Source organism: Vigna radiata, chromosome 6, assembly GCF_000741045.1.
Source record: "Vigna radiata var. radiata cultivar VC1973A chromosome 6, Vradiata_ver6, whole genome shotgun sequence".
Taxonomy (NCBI): Eukaryota; Viridiplantae; Streptophyta; class Magnoliopsida; order Fabales; family Fabaceae; genus Vigna; species Vigna radiata.
In genome coordinates, this window is record NC_028356.1 from 12,801,902 (window position 1) to 12,814,104 (window position 12,203).

A 12,203-nucleotide genomic window follows, 5' to 3' on the forward strand; every position below is an offset into this window, starting at 1 on the left:
AGCACCACAGCATGCCAAGGCACCCTAATGTGGCACTGAGCGCCAGCGTGATGGAATTGGGCTTTGTTTCTGTTATGATTTCGCCCTATTTAAAGGACCCAGACGCTGTAGGTTTTGTATCTTTTGGCAGAGGAGGCGCAGCAACACACTCTTTCACTCTTTGGAGGCGGATTTGGATGAGGGAGCTTCCATCTTCAACTTTTTAGGGTTTTTCTATCTCATTCTTCACAATTGTTCATTTAGTTTCACCATGACTATGGTGAACTAACTTCTATTTTGGTCTAGGGGGATGATGTAACCTTGTGAACTCTCATGTATTTGAATTGATTCTTAATAATATATGTTTTTTTCATTAATCGTTAGGGTAATTCTTCTGTGATCAGTGCTTGCTTTGTTTAACTCATTCATAGCATGATGTATGATTTGCATGAGTACCGGGAGGTATCTTACAATTAGGGTTTTGGAGAATTATTCCCAAAAGCATTATTTCTCAGGGATGGGGGTATGAGTTCTAGTTGTCTTAAGCTCCTAATCTTATTACAAAATTAATTATTAGGGATGCAAGGGATTGTGACCTAGTAATTAAGGATAGGCTTTCTTTGCCGAGGGACCGGGTTTAAAGTAATTTAGAGAGTGACGTTGACATTAATGAAAGAAAAAGAATTCTTATATACATGAGACTAAACTTGATGAAATCTAACCCCAACAACATATTCATCTCATAATACAACCATCACCCGTTCATTGTATGCTTCTCTTCAATTGATCAAAATTGCATTCATATTTAATTTTCTGTAATTGCATTTTCAAACCAATGATTTCGTTCTTTTTAAGTCTTAATTAATCGAGTTATCACACAACTGTTTAGTCCCGAGAGTCGCTTGGGAAACGATACCCTGTCTTATCAAAATTATTACTTGCTACAATCCGGTATACTTACTGATCATCCAACAACTATAAAGGAGTTATCACACAATTACTAAAATATAACAATTAACATGACTAAGAATAAAAGATTTATTATAGTTATACAACACATAACTACAAATTTAACTTTATATACAAACTAACTAGAATATAACTATATACATAGACCTAGTCTAAAGAAAACTAAACATATGTCATCCCTTCGTCCAAAGCCTCCTCCGCGGATATCTGATCACCCTTTACTCACACTCACCAGATGATCACAGCCAAGACATCAAAATACAAGAGAATACTAACAAAACATAAGGAAATGGGTAAGCTAGTGAAACAAAACTATTCATAATATACTTAAACATTTCACAATTAATCAAATTTCACATAACACAAACCAAACATCTTAACATGGCACGACCTAGACTGGACTATCCGAATTTAGTATGAATGTCGAGCTATGGCGAGTTGTGCACTTGTGGTGGCCTTTATTGCTTTGCAAAGTCATTGCTAATGGGTTTCACTCTACCATACTCACAAGGTTAATTAGTATCGCGTCTTAGGCCATACTGAAAGCACCTACATTAAGACCTCCTGCTACTCTCACCACATGTATCAAACCTCTCTACTTGAGAATGAATGATCATTAGAATTTCAGGATAATCTCCAAGACTAAACTCCCTACATTCATATTAACAACATACAACCATTAAGAATCCTCCTTAGAACTATTACACACCTTATTCCATTCACATATATGTTTCCAACCTTACCATAGATAATACAAAAAAACATTATAACTTTTAAAAATCATACACATAAGTGAAAAGAATTCAAAAACACCCAAGAACACAAACTTACTGTTGACTCACTGGCAAGTGTATCAGATCGTGCAAGTAATATAATCGGTAATACCCGATATCGTTCTTCCAAAGAGACTCGAAAGGCCTTATCATTCGTGTGAATTAAAATCGTAAGACTTGTAGAAAAAGATTAATTGTTATGGATGCAAAGACAGAAAGTAAACATGCAATGTATTTGATTCAATTGACGAAAAAGACTATGGATGAATGGAGTTGTTGGGGGTTTACAATTTCATCTTATCCGCTCCCTCTTATCTACTCCTCTTGTTTAATGTGCTTGATTATCTAAGTGTTATGCAAACTTTCTTGGCCTACCTTTAACCCGATCCCTCGGCGAAAAGAGCCTATTACTAATTACCGGCTTGCTATCCCTAGCCTCCCCTAGCAATTAATAATGCATTAAGAACATAAGCAAAAACAATTGATCGTCCTACCCCCTATCCCTAGTTGGTATTGCTTAATCAAGGAATTTCTCACCAGTTCATGACAACACTGTATGTTCCCGTATCAATAGAGACAAACAACAGTTATCGAATAAGTTAAACGATAAAAGCATTAAGCGCATATGAGAACCCAACAATTGATAATCAAAGCATATGAAGAATCATATAAATAAACAAGAGTTTCAATAAAAGAGAGTTTCAAAAGATTACATTGTTTCCCCCAACAACAAAAGGGTTTAGTTCACCATTGTCATGGTGAACCTAGATGAAAAATAATGGAAGAATGGAAAAGCAAACCCTAGATAAGATGAAAAGGAGCCTAAGCATCCAAGAGATCCTCTCCAGAGATTGAAAATTAGGTCTGGTCGCCCTCTTCTGTCAAAAGAATGAGAATGAAATCGCAACAGGGCTATTTATAGCTGAGGAGCGTCACAGAAATCAGGCCCAGGCCCAGCGGACAACTGCCCGGCGGCACACTTATGCCGCCCGGCAGCAGGGGGCCACCGCCCGGCGGTTTGCCTCTAATCACAAATCTGTCCAACGCTCACTCCAGGTGCCTTCTCTTCACCTTGGACTGCCTAGCGGTGAATTTTGCCGTCGGGCGGTTTCTTAACTCTTCTTTTCTTCAATTTTCTTCCTTAATCTTGAGTCTAAGACCTTCATCTTCAATCCCAATCTTCACTTTCATCAAAATCACTACAAAACAATGCAAAACAAGCATAATATCGCTAAAAACAGCTTTTGACTCTCGATTGACTCATTGATTGAGTTTTACTTGATTCTAAGCTAGTTCTAAGTCTTAAAGGGTGTAATTTGGTCTAAATTAACATATGAAAATAACTGTTTTTCAACCGTTATCACAACCCCAAACTTAGAACTTTGCTTGTCCTCAAGCAAACAAAACAAAACAGCAAACAAAGCAAAACTTGGCTTTCTACTATTTCATCCAATGGTTCAACATTCCTAACGTACTTCAGATCTTCAGTGAAATCAAATCAAGATGCACACATGCTTCCAATTCAGTTCATTTCACAAGTTACTCAACAAATGGTACACATTATGAATGGTCAATCCACTAAGCAAAGATGCAACCATGAAATTTAGCAATGTTCACCAGGCAAGTGGTTTACTCAATCACTCAAGTGTTTAGGGTAACACTCCAACACTCTATCATTCACAAGTCATATGAAACAAAATTGCCATTCATCTAAAGCAACCAAAATCCTTACATGCAAATGCCATCAAAAGGACTTTTCCAAGGCTTATAATGAGGTTGGGCTAACAAGAAGAATTGGTTTTTCTGGAATGCAAAATCCTTGAGTCAAGAGAGCTATCATAGTATTCAACATTTAAGCACAATTCTCTTCCTCACCAATCTCACTCATTCCCAACTTTTTTCCCTTTTCTTTTGCATTGAACCCATCTTCATGCTTTTATTCTTTTCTTGTCTTTTTAACATGCATTTTTCCTGCCAATCTCACTGTTATAACTTTTTTACCTACAGCATTAAAACTACAAAATTAGTACTCTTAAACCACTCATTATTTATTCTAATCATTTTTTTACAACCTTATAACACTTCTAGAATGGATTATAATTAGACCTAAACAAAAGTGTATAACCTATCCTAAACTAATGATAAACTGTTTATAACAAGGTATCAACTTAAAAACAACTAAATGCTCAACTTAGTGACCAAAATTTCATTCTACCTGTTTTAGCTCATTTTTAAGTAGCATAGGGACTCTAACAAGTCAGAAATAACTTACCAATAACCTCTAAACTGACCAAACCCCAGAAATGTCCCTAAAAACCAACCAAAACACCTTTAAAGTACTATTAACTCATCTTAGATCATATTTCTCTTAACTCCAAGTCTAAACAAGTTCTAAAAGACTAAGTCAACTATCCTACATCACAAATCCTCACCTTAGACCAGTATTTCAGAAAATCACTCTCAAACCTTCATTTTAGACCAAACTTGACCTATAACTCTACTCACACCTTTAACGTCAATTCCATCAAACCAACCGTATTCATAATGTTAATCCAAGTTCACACAAAAGTCACATAGAGATTCAATCGTCATACCATTCATTATCCTCAATCAACATAGTTAACATCAAAACACACATTTTTAGGCCTAATCAATCATATACAATCATACATCCTTAGCAGTCACAATTTCATACATTATAATTTAATTTAAAGACAAACACTAGCTTCCATTACCTTACGCTAAAGCTATAAAGCTCTAAGAACACACACCTTTTGCTTCTCGCGCAAGAAACTCTAGAAACACCTACAAATCACCAAATTGTGATAGGAAAGAGTCCTTAGGATCTCAAATTAACAAATAATTAAGAGAAGAGGTTATGAAACACATGCGACAAGAGATCACTATGCACGATTTTAAACTAAGAACGAAAGGTAAAAGGAGTCGAAACTTACTTGCTCCACAACAAAAATTATTCAGATAGGAATGGAGAATACTTAGATGTGATCTCCTAAGAACTTCCTGATCGTTAAATAAATGATTGAGGAGTCAGATATCTTAGAGAGAATTGAGAGAAAACTAGAGGAAAAAGTTTTAAAGAGATGGTTTGTGTTTTAAGTAATGAGACGAATTTAAGAAATTTTATTTATATTATTGAATTTTTTTAACTTTAAAACATTTGGTCTCATTATTTTAAAACATCTATCAACTCTAATATTCTATTTTCTAAGTTATTACAACTCAAATCAAAAGTGAAGATGAATTGTTCTAGATCGAAAGTCGAGTTAACTTAACTTAAACTCAATTATAAAATTGAGTTTGCCTTAAAATAGATATTAAATTACTTTATCTAAATAAAAATAAATAAAATCTAAAATATCCAACAAAACAAACTTTTTTGAGAAATTAAAAGAATTGAATTGTGAGTAATTTAAATACCATATATCTGAATTTATTGGAATTGTTGGAATTGTTGTAATTCCTTCGTCAAGTAACAAATTTTCTCATTTGTCATTAAAAGTTAGAATTTTGTAGGTATGGAAAGGTGAGGTGCCAACCCATTGAAGCATTTTGTTTGGCATTGTGTAGTCACCAAAGCTAACTGCTTCCTCGTTATGGCAACATCTGTCCCATTAGAACAACTGACTCTGCACTCTGGCCGAAAGCTTCATAATAATGCTCACTCATCTTTTAAATTTACCTAGTTTTCTCTTTCTATGGTTTATAACTACCACCTTTCTTTTAACAACCTAGCATGACTGAAGGGCTAGATACCAGCAATAACCCTTTTATCAAACTCAAGAGTCACTATTTGCTCCCTCTAACACCAGCAACTATTCATAACTCAACATAATCCAAATATTCAATGGTACAACTAACCACCCTATTATTTCACATTGTACAACATTAAATGAAAAGTAAGATATAAAAGTGATAAACGTATTGGTATATTCTGTCCATAATGTGTTAACAAAGTATTTGTTGATTCGTTAATAATTGTGGTGTGGAGAGTGATTAAAAAAACTATACTGGTAGACTATGAAAGGCTAAATAAATATGCTCATTCTTCAAGTGGGGACCATGGGATCGATGTCCTTCATGAGAGAGCAGACAGGTCTATGGAGATCCATTATTGAGTATCTCTATGGCAATGGCAAATAATGCATTACAGAGAGAACCATATGCCTTGTAGCTTGCTAGCTAACTTAATTATTAAAGCACAGAACAGTACTTGTTCACTAATAATTAAACGAGGTCGCATGAGTATTATATGATGGGAAGTGTGAAGAAGGGTTTAGAAGAAACATGGCACAAGATGGGTTTTTGTTGTTTTAGCTTATGAGTATATAAAAATAGTTTTTAGGGTTATGAAAAAGAATGAATTTTAATTAGAAATAATACTACTATGAAGGGTCATTTTCTTTTCTTTTTGAACCTTTATTTATTTCTCAGGTGTGGTCTATTGGGAGCAAAAAGGTCACAACTGAAAGGAACTCAGATATTCTGAATGGCCTCGATAATCACCCCGTAAGAGGAAAAGGGGGTGCAAAGAAGTAAAAATATGATTTGCATATGTTTTCTCTCACAGAGAAATGATGGAGGAGTGTGCATGATTGACAGATTGATGAGTGCAAGCTGTTGGATTTTGGCATAATATGAGAGAGGTGTGTTAAGAAATGGTCATTTTTATTGCAATAATTGGAGCTTCTAAGGCTTTGGCATATTTTATTTAAGGAACCAATGATGAAACTGAATCTAGTGGGAAGCTTTCTTTACACGTATGAAAATGAAGGTCAGGGGGTTCCAAGGCTTGGAAACATGTTTGGTGTCCCCATTATGAATCCCCCCTCGTGTCTTCTTCAAATCAAGCACTTTGAGTGGATTCCAACTCCTCCTCAACCATTTATAAGATTCACCAATTAGTGGATTTCCCTTTCACGCACCTAACCCTTTGAAAACAAGCCATTAAACTATAAATCAGATCTCTCACATTGTTTAAAATATTACTGTTTTCAGATACCACTCTGCTGATATTTGATCCAGGTTGGTTCTGTCAAATCAAATCAGGGTACCCAATGGCTAACATCTCTTTACTAATTATACTTCTTTCTCTTTCTCTCTGCCTTCAATATCCTAATTCAACAAGGATGGGGCTATCCCATACTTAATTCTAGGCTACGTTAGGAATTAGGATCATCAAGATCAACCAAAGTGTTTCTTTTAATTAGTTTTATCATCCCAGATCTTACTCCCCCTTATCTTTATCTCAACCAGTCTTAAAATATATACCTGCGATCTTAATAAGGCTTATTAAAATTAACCCTTGTGCCTGTGTCTTTTTCCAACTTTGTCTGACAAAAGGGTGAATGTAGATGCCCTGTATACAAGTTGGGAGGTACAGGACCAAGCAGGTTTATGTACTGTGAAACTGAGACTATAATTGTCAAATATCTTCTTCAAAATGACCACCCTTTGTTTGGTAATGGCGTGACCAACTCATTTCACGCATAGCACCTTGACCATAAGAATAGGGTGGTTGGCAATAATGGAAGTAATTTTCAGGGCTTAGTGATTCAATGGTGGGACTTGGGTTTTAGCTTAGGGTTACTTCTTTCAGAATATTAGGTGTGTAGCTTGTATAGTAATGCAAAATGTGCACAATTGGAGTAAGGAAAATATGGCCAAACAGAAACATGAATAATTGAAAACCAAAGGTGGCCATCACGGTTTCTTGACAGCTTGTCATAGCATCTACCTTTACTCCCACCTAAATTTTGAAATTTTATATCTTTCAACAATTATTACACGCTCATTAAGATCAATGCACACCATGATCTACTTCGCTTTTCGTGTTGTGTTCGTTTACACAACGTGGATTTTTAGTCACGGTTGAATTTTTTAGGCTCTACTCCTACTTACACATGACTCGTGATGATGATAAGGACATGTTTGCATGCAAAACTCATGGACCAGTTAATCTCACAAGAGAGATCCATCTCCACACAACCCTACTATTTTTCTTCTCTGTCATAAACTGTAGTATTGTTCACATGAAGACTTACACATTTAACAAATTTCGAACTCAAGAAACATGCACACAGAAAATTATGATTTTCCAACTCAATTAGCCACTCGCATTTGTGTCAGTGTTGGCATGTCCTCCTAAAACGACAAAGCTCCCAATTATTAAAGCTCCTACCATTTCTTTTCGGGATAAATCCAAATGTCAAAACAATTTCTACACGCGTGTACTTCTTAACCAGTGAGCTCTATTTTTCCTGCATGACAAGGGGTATCTTGACAACTGTATTCTCATGTACAGCTGTCATTACTCTTGTGAAAGATTTATCTGCCTCAGATTCTGGAAATGAGGGTAGAGAGACACCAAGTTCAAGATTTCACATGGTTTTCGTTTCTTTAACTACCTTTTTTTCTGTTTTTCACCTTCACTTCATTGGCTCACACACTAATTAACCTATTCTTCTTTAGTATAATATGCATAAAGCAACCCGAGAACACCACTGTCCATAAGTTTCTCCAGTTATAATATTCATCGCATATATGTGTATTCTTGTTGCTCACTCACTAACCTTTATTAAGGACCTAAAATTTATTCCAACATCGAAATCATAATATAAAATTTCCCATAACAAATCGCTGCGACCGAAATGTTGATGACAAGCATAATGTGTCCACAAATTTTATTGGTTTTTGGTTTATTAGAACCAGTGCTCGGTTGAGGATATGCTATATGCGCCAATATCAATGCATTTCTTAAACTGACAATCAACATAGTTCGAACATGGTTGCTTTAGTTTAATTCAAGAGGTTCTTCTTTCTTTGTTTTTTTATTTTTAACAAGTAACTCCACCGTACAACATTTCATGCGCGTTTGTTATCTATATTTCCGAAGTTGGGAATTATATATAACTTCTCTGCTCAATTTCATGTAGCATATACTCTATCCACCCTCTCAACGTTATTCACGTAACATCTTCTGCCATCAAGTTAGGTTAGAGTTTTATTTGACGTTTGCGTTCCTATTCAAAGGAAATGATTTTTTTTCTTTCTTTCAAGAAGCGCCGTTTACTGTGAAACAGATACAAACAGGTTATAAATATGAATTTATTTTGTATTTTTTTTTTTTTAATTTCGATACAAAGTCATTTTGCACTTGTAATTGTCTAAATCACCTTTTCTAGTTGAAGTTGGTGATTTTCATACGATAAGTACAGTTGAGAGCAAGAAGGTTGACGCGCCATTCGCGATTGCGGCATAATACATCAGTTTCTTTCACTGTCCGCATGCGCATGCAAACGTGTGAAGGAATAGACTACATTTCGAAACAAAAAATAAAACGAAAAAGAAAAGAGAAAGAACCTAGCTATTTGAACTTGGTCCCTCCCTAAAACTTTAAATTATGGAACACACTATTTCCTATTTCCAACAAGAAAGGGATATAATCGGAACCACCCCTTGACCAAATTTCTGGGTTGGCCTCAATTTCCCTGAACTCATCAAGAATCTACAACTTGTGGTATTGGGTACTCGTTCTTTTCCACTCCACCAAATGCCGCAAAAACTGCCCAACCTGCGAACAAAACATCATTTTGTTACCTCGGATTCGTTGTTAGCATGAAAACGATGTTCATGACAATGCTTGAATACAATATAATTAACGTTAGACATTGATCATACCTCAGTTGGATCTTGCAGAGTGTAGGAAGCATCGGTTTCCTTTGGAATTTTAGAAACAAGAATCCCAATCCCTTGACCCCTCTTCCGTAAAACCTGATCATCACACGTAGTAAGTCAGAACAACATAACTATCATAATACGTGTAAGCTGTGTAACAAGGTGGTGGTCTTTGTTAATTACCTTAAAAGCATCTTCGTCAGTTCGATCATCACCAATATAGATTGGAAATACATTATCAGAGTTAGCATATCCTGGAAATGCAAAAAAAGAAAAGGAGAGAGTGAGGACATGTACACAAGTATACAAGCAGGAGCTTAGTTATTTTTGAAAGAAAAGAAGGGTATATATTGATGCATGAAGAGTTACCGAGTGATTCTAGCAAGAATTCAAGAGCCTTGCCCTTGTCCCATTTGATGGTTGGTCGAATCTCAAGCACTTTTCTGCCTTGAGTTAGCTTTAGTTTGGGGTAGTGATCGAGGACCAAGCTAACTTGTTCAGCCAATGGTGCCCAACTCTGAGTGGAAACAGGAATAAAATAATGATGATTAGATATAAAACAAAAATGTTAGCCGTCAATTATAGAGTGTCTGGTGCGTGTGCAAGTGGTGTGTGAAGAATTAAATATTTTGGTGAATGTTGGTACCTTTTCGTCAACACAGCGAAAGTGCACGGACAAACAAAACTTGTTATTTTCTACCTTAGCCCCCGGGACAGACTTTGTTTTATCCACCAAGATGTTGTACACCTGACCCCATAATAGAACAATGATAACGGCACAGTTAAAATCGTGTGTAAGAGAGGAGAAAATGAGGAGGCAGGAGATTCCTCAATTATATGTGGTAGTTAAAACAAAACAAAGATCAACAAACCTCATTGATCATGGGTAAGAATTCACTAGCGGGTTGGAAAAGTACTGCTTCGTTTCCCTGGAAAAAAACAAAAAAATACGAATCTATGATGAGAGGGAAGGACACCATGATAAAAATCTTGGTTTCATTAATTTGGTTATGGAAACTTTTTCTCACTTTCTTAGTACTTCGCCTATTTGTTGGTCCCTTGATGTCCATCCCATGGCTCCCAGCATAGTACAGTTCAGCCAATCTCACAAAGCTATACACCTAAAAAAAATATTTCAAAAATTCCAAATCAGTTCTTCTGACCAAAATGATAATATTATTATTATTTTTATTTTTTATTTTTTATTTTTTGGGAGAAAAAAAAAATGTACCTTGTCTATGCACCTTCCACTCACGATGGCAGTGGGGAAATGCCTTGCTATGTCCTTCAGTGTGGCCCTCATCTGATTTATTTACAGAAAGGAAGAAGAAAGGGAAAATCAATTTCACTATTTTCCCTTATTTTAACAATTTGAAGTTGGTGAATAAAACAAGAGAGAACAAAAGGTGTACCTTTTGACTCATGTATGCTTTATCTGGGTCTGCAACAATTGGGGAGAGAGTTCCATCATAGTCAAGAAAAGTGACAATCTGCTTCCCTTTGGACTCACATACAATCTGATCAAACAGGTTCAGTGCCGAAGGGTGGTAAAGCTGCACAAAGTTTGCGAAAACAAACAGAGTCAAGTCTGACACTTTAAAAAAAAAAAAAAAAAAAACACCAAAAGGTTCAATTACAATCACAACATGTTGTCAAAAACAAGGATTTGTGTTTCATGCTTACAGTCCAAGGACTGGGGTCTTGGTTCTGTGTGGATTTGACTCGAGTGGGAGAAGAAGCTCTCATTGAATCAATCCATGTGTTAACTTTGGTTCCTCCTTTTCCACTTCCATCCTCCAAAGTTTTCAAAAACAGCTTTTTCTGGGGTAGGCCTAAAACCCCACAAAGCAAAGCCATTATTCCAGGCACTGCAGCTCTAGGTAGAGCACCTGAGTTTGAAATCGACATTGCCAACTCCAGAATCGTCTTATTCACATTACGGTTTGTCATTCTATACCAACACCAAGTTCAACAACAACAGTAATAATAACAGTGAGAAGGAAAAAAAAAGTTGTGGGGTGGAGTGAATTGAGAATGAGAAATGGGAAGAAAGGTCACGGGATTATATAGAGAGAAGGCAGAGAGAAGAACAGAGGAGAATGGTATGTGGATGGTTCCTCTGATTAACGTGGAATTTATAGTGGAAAAAAGTTTGAATAAGAATAAATTATAAAAAAAAAAAAAATGAACTCGCTTTCTACTCGTTGCGTTGGTTCAAGTCTCGTATAAGCGAGGAGTGTGTGGTCAATTCATAACTTCGGTTACACGGGCATAAACCGACGAAACTATCACCTCTTTTCAATGGCCTTGTACTTTTCAGTAACTATACTAAATAAGAAAGTTGGAGGGACCACATAATAATCGCTCAGGCACCTCCTTTTCTAAGTTTTTTCTGCAAGAGTTTTTTTACACAATAATAATCACCAACTTTTACTGATAAGTTCTTTCATAACCATTTTCCCACTAACTTGCTTTATCAGATTCTATTAAGCTAAATAAATACCACCCTGCTTTTATCATTTCTTTTTACTAAAACTAACACAAATACTACCAAGTCTTTTCGGTTACAAAAATTAAGAATAACTTTTTATTCATATACACAATTTCTTCGCACTGCTTAATGGCACATCTTAAACTAAACAAATAATAGTGACATGATTATTTAAATTATCTTTTGACCAACCGAACTGAGTTTAAAAGGGTCGGTTTATCAAATATAGTGAATTAAGATTCAAAGTTTTATTAAATGAAGTATTTTTGCTTTTTGTTTTCCAACAATGTTTTTGA

At 35.6% G+C, this 12,203-nt stretch overlaps 1 protein-coding gene across 2 annotated transcripts; it reads right to left on the minus strand.

Moving 5' to 3' along the window:
- Window positions 1-8,828: 8,828 nt before the first annotated feature.
- LOC106763858 (probable trehalose-phosphate phosphatase C) lies at window positions 8,829-11,694 on the minus strand. Of its 2 annotated transcripts, XM_014648022.2 has the most exons (10): window positions 11,100-11,550; window positions 10,829-10,969; window positions 10,648-10,719; window positions 10,445-10,537; window positions 10,289-10,345; window positions 10,063-10,164; window positions 9,786-9,933; window positions 9,600-9,670; window positions 9,420-9,512; window positions 8,829-9,312 (listed from the first exon to the last, which is right to left on the minus strand). In XM_014648022.2, exons 1-10 carry the CDS (start codon window positions 11,364-11,366, stop codon window positions 9,247-9,249), a joined length of 1,110 nt encoding a protein of 369 aa, XP_014503508.1. In that variant the 5' UTR covers window positions 11,367-11,550; the 3' UTR covers window positions 8,829-9,246. The 2 variants fall into 2 exon arrangements, with proteins under 2 accessions (XP_014503508.1, XP_022637841.1); XM_022782120.1 differs by having other exon boundaries at window positions 10,289-10,537; window positions 11,100-11,694.
- Window positions 11,695-12,203: the final 509 nt, after the last annotated feature.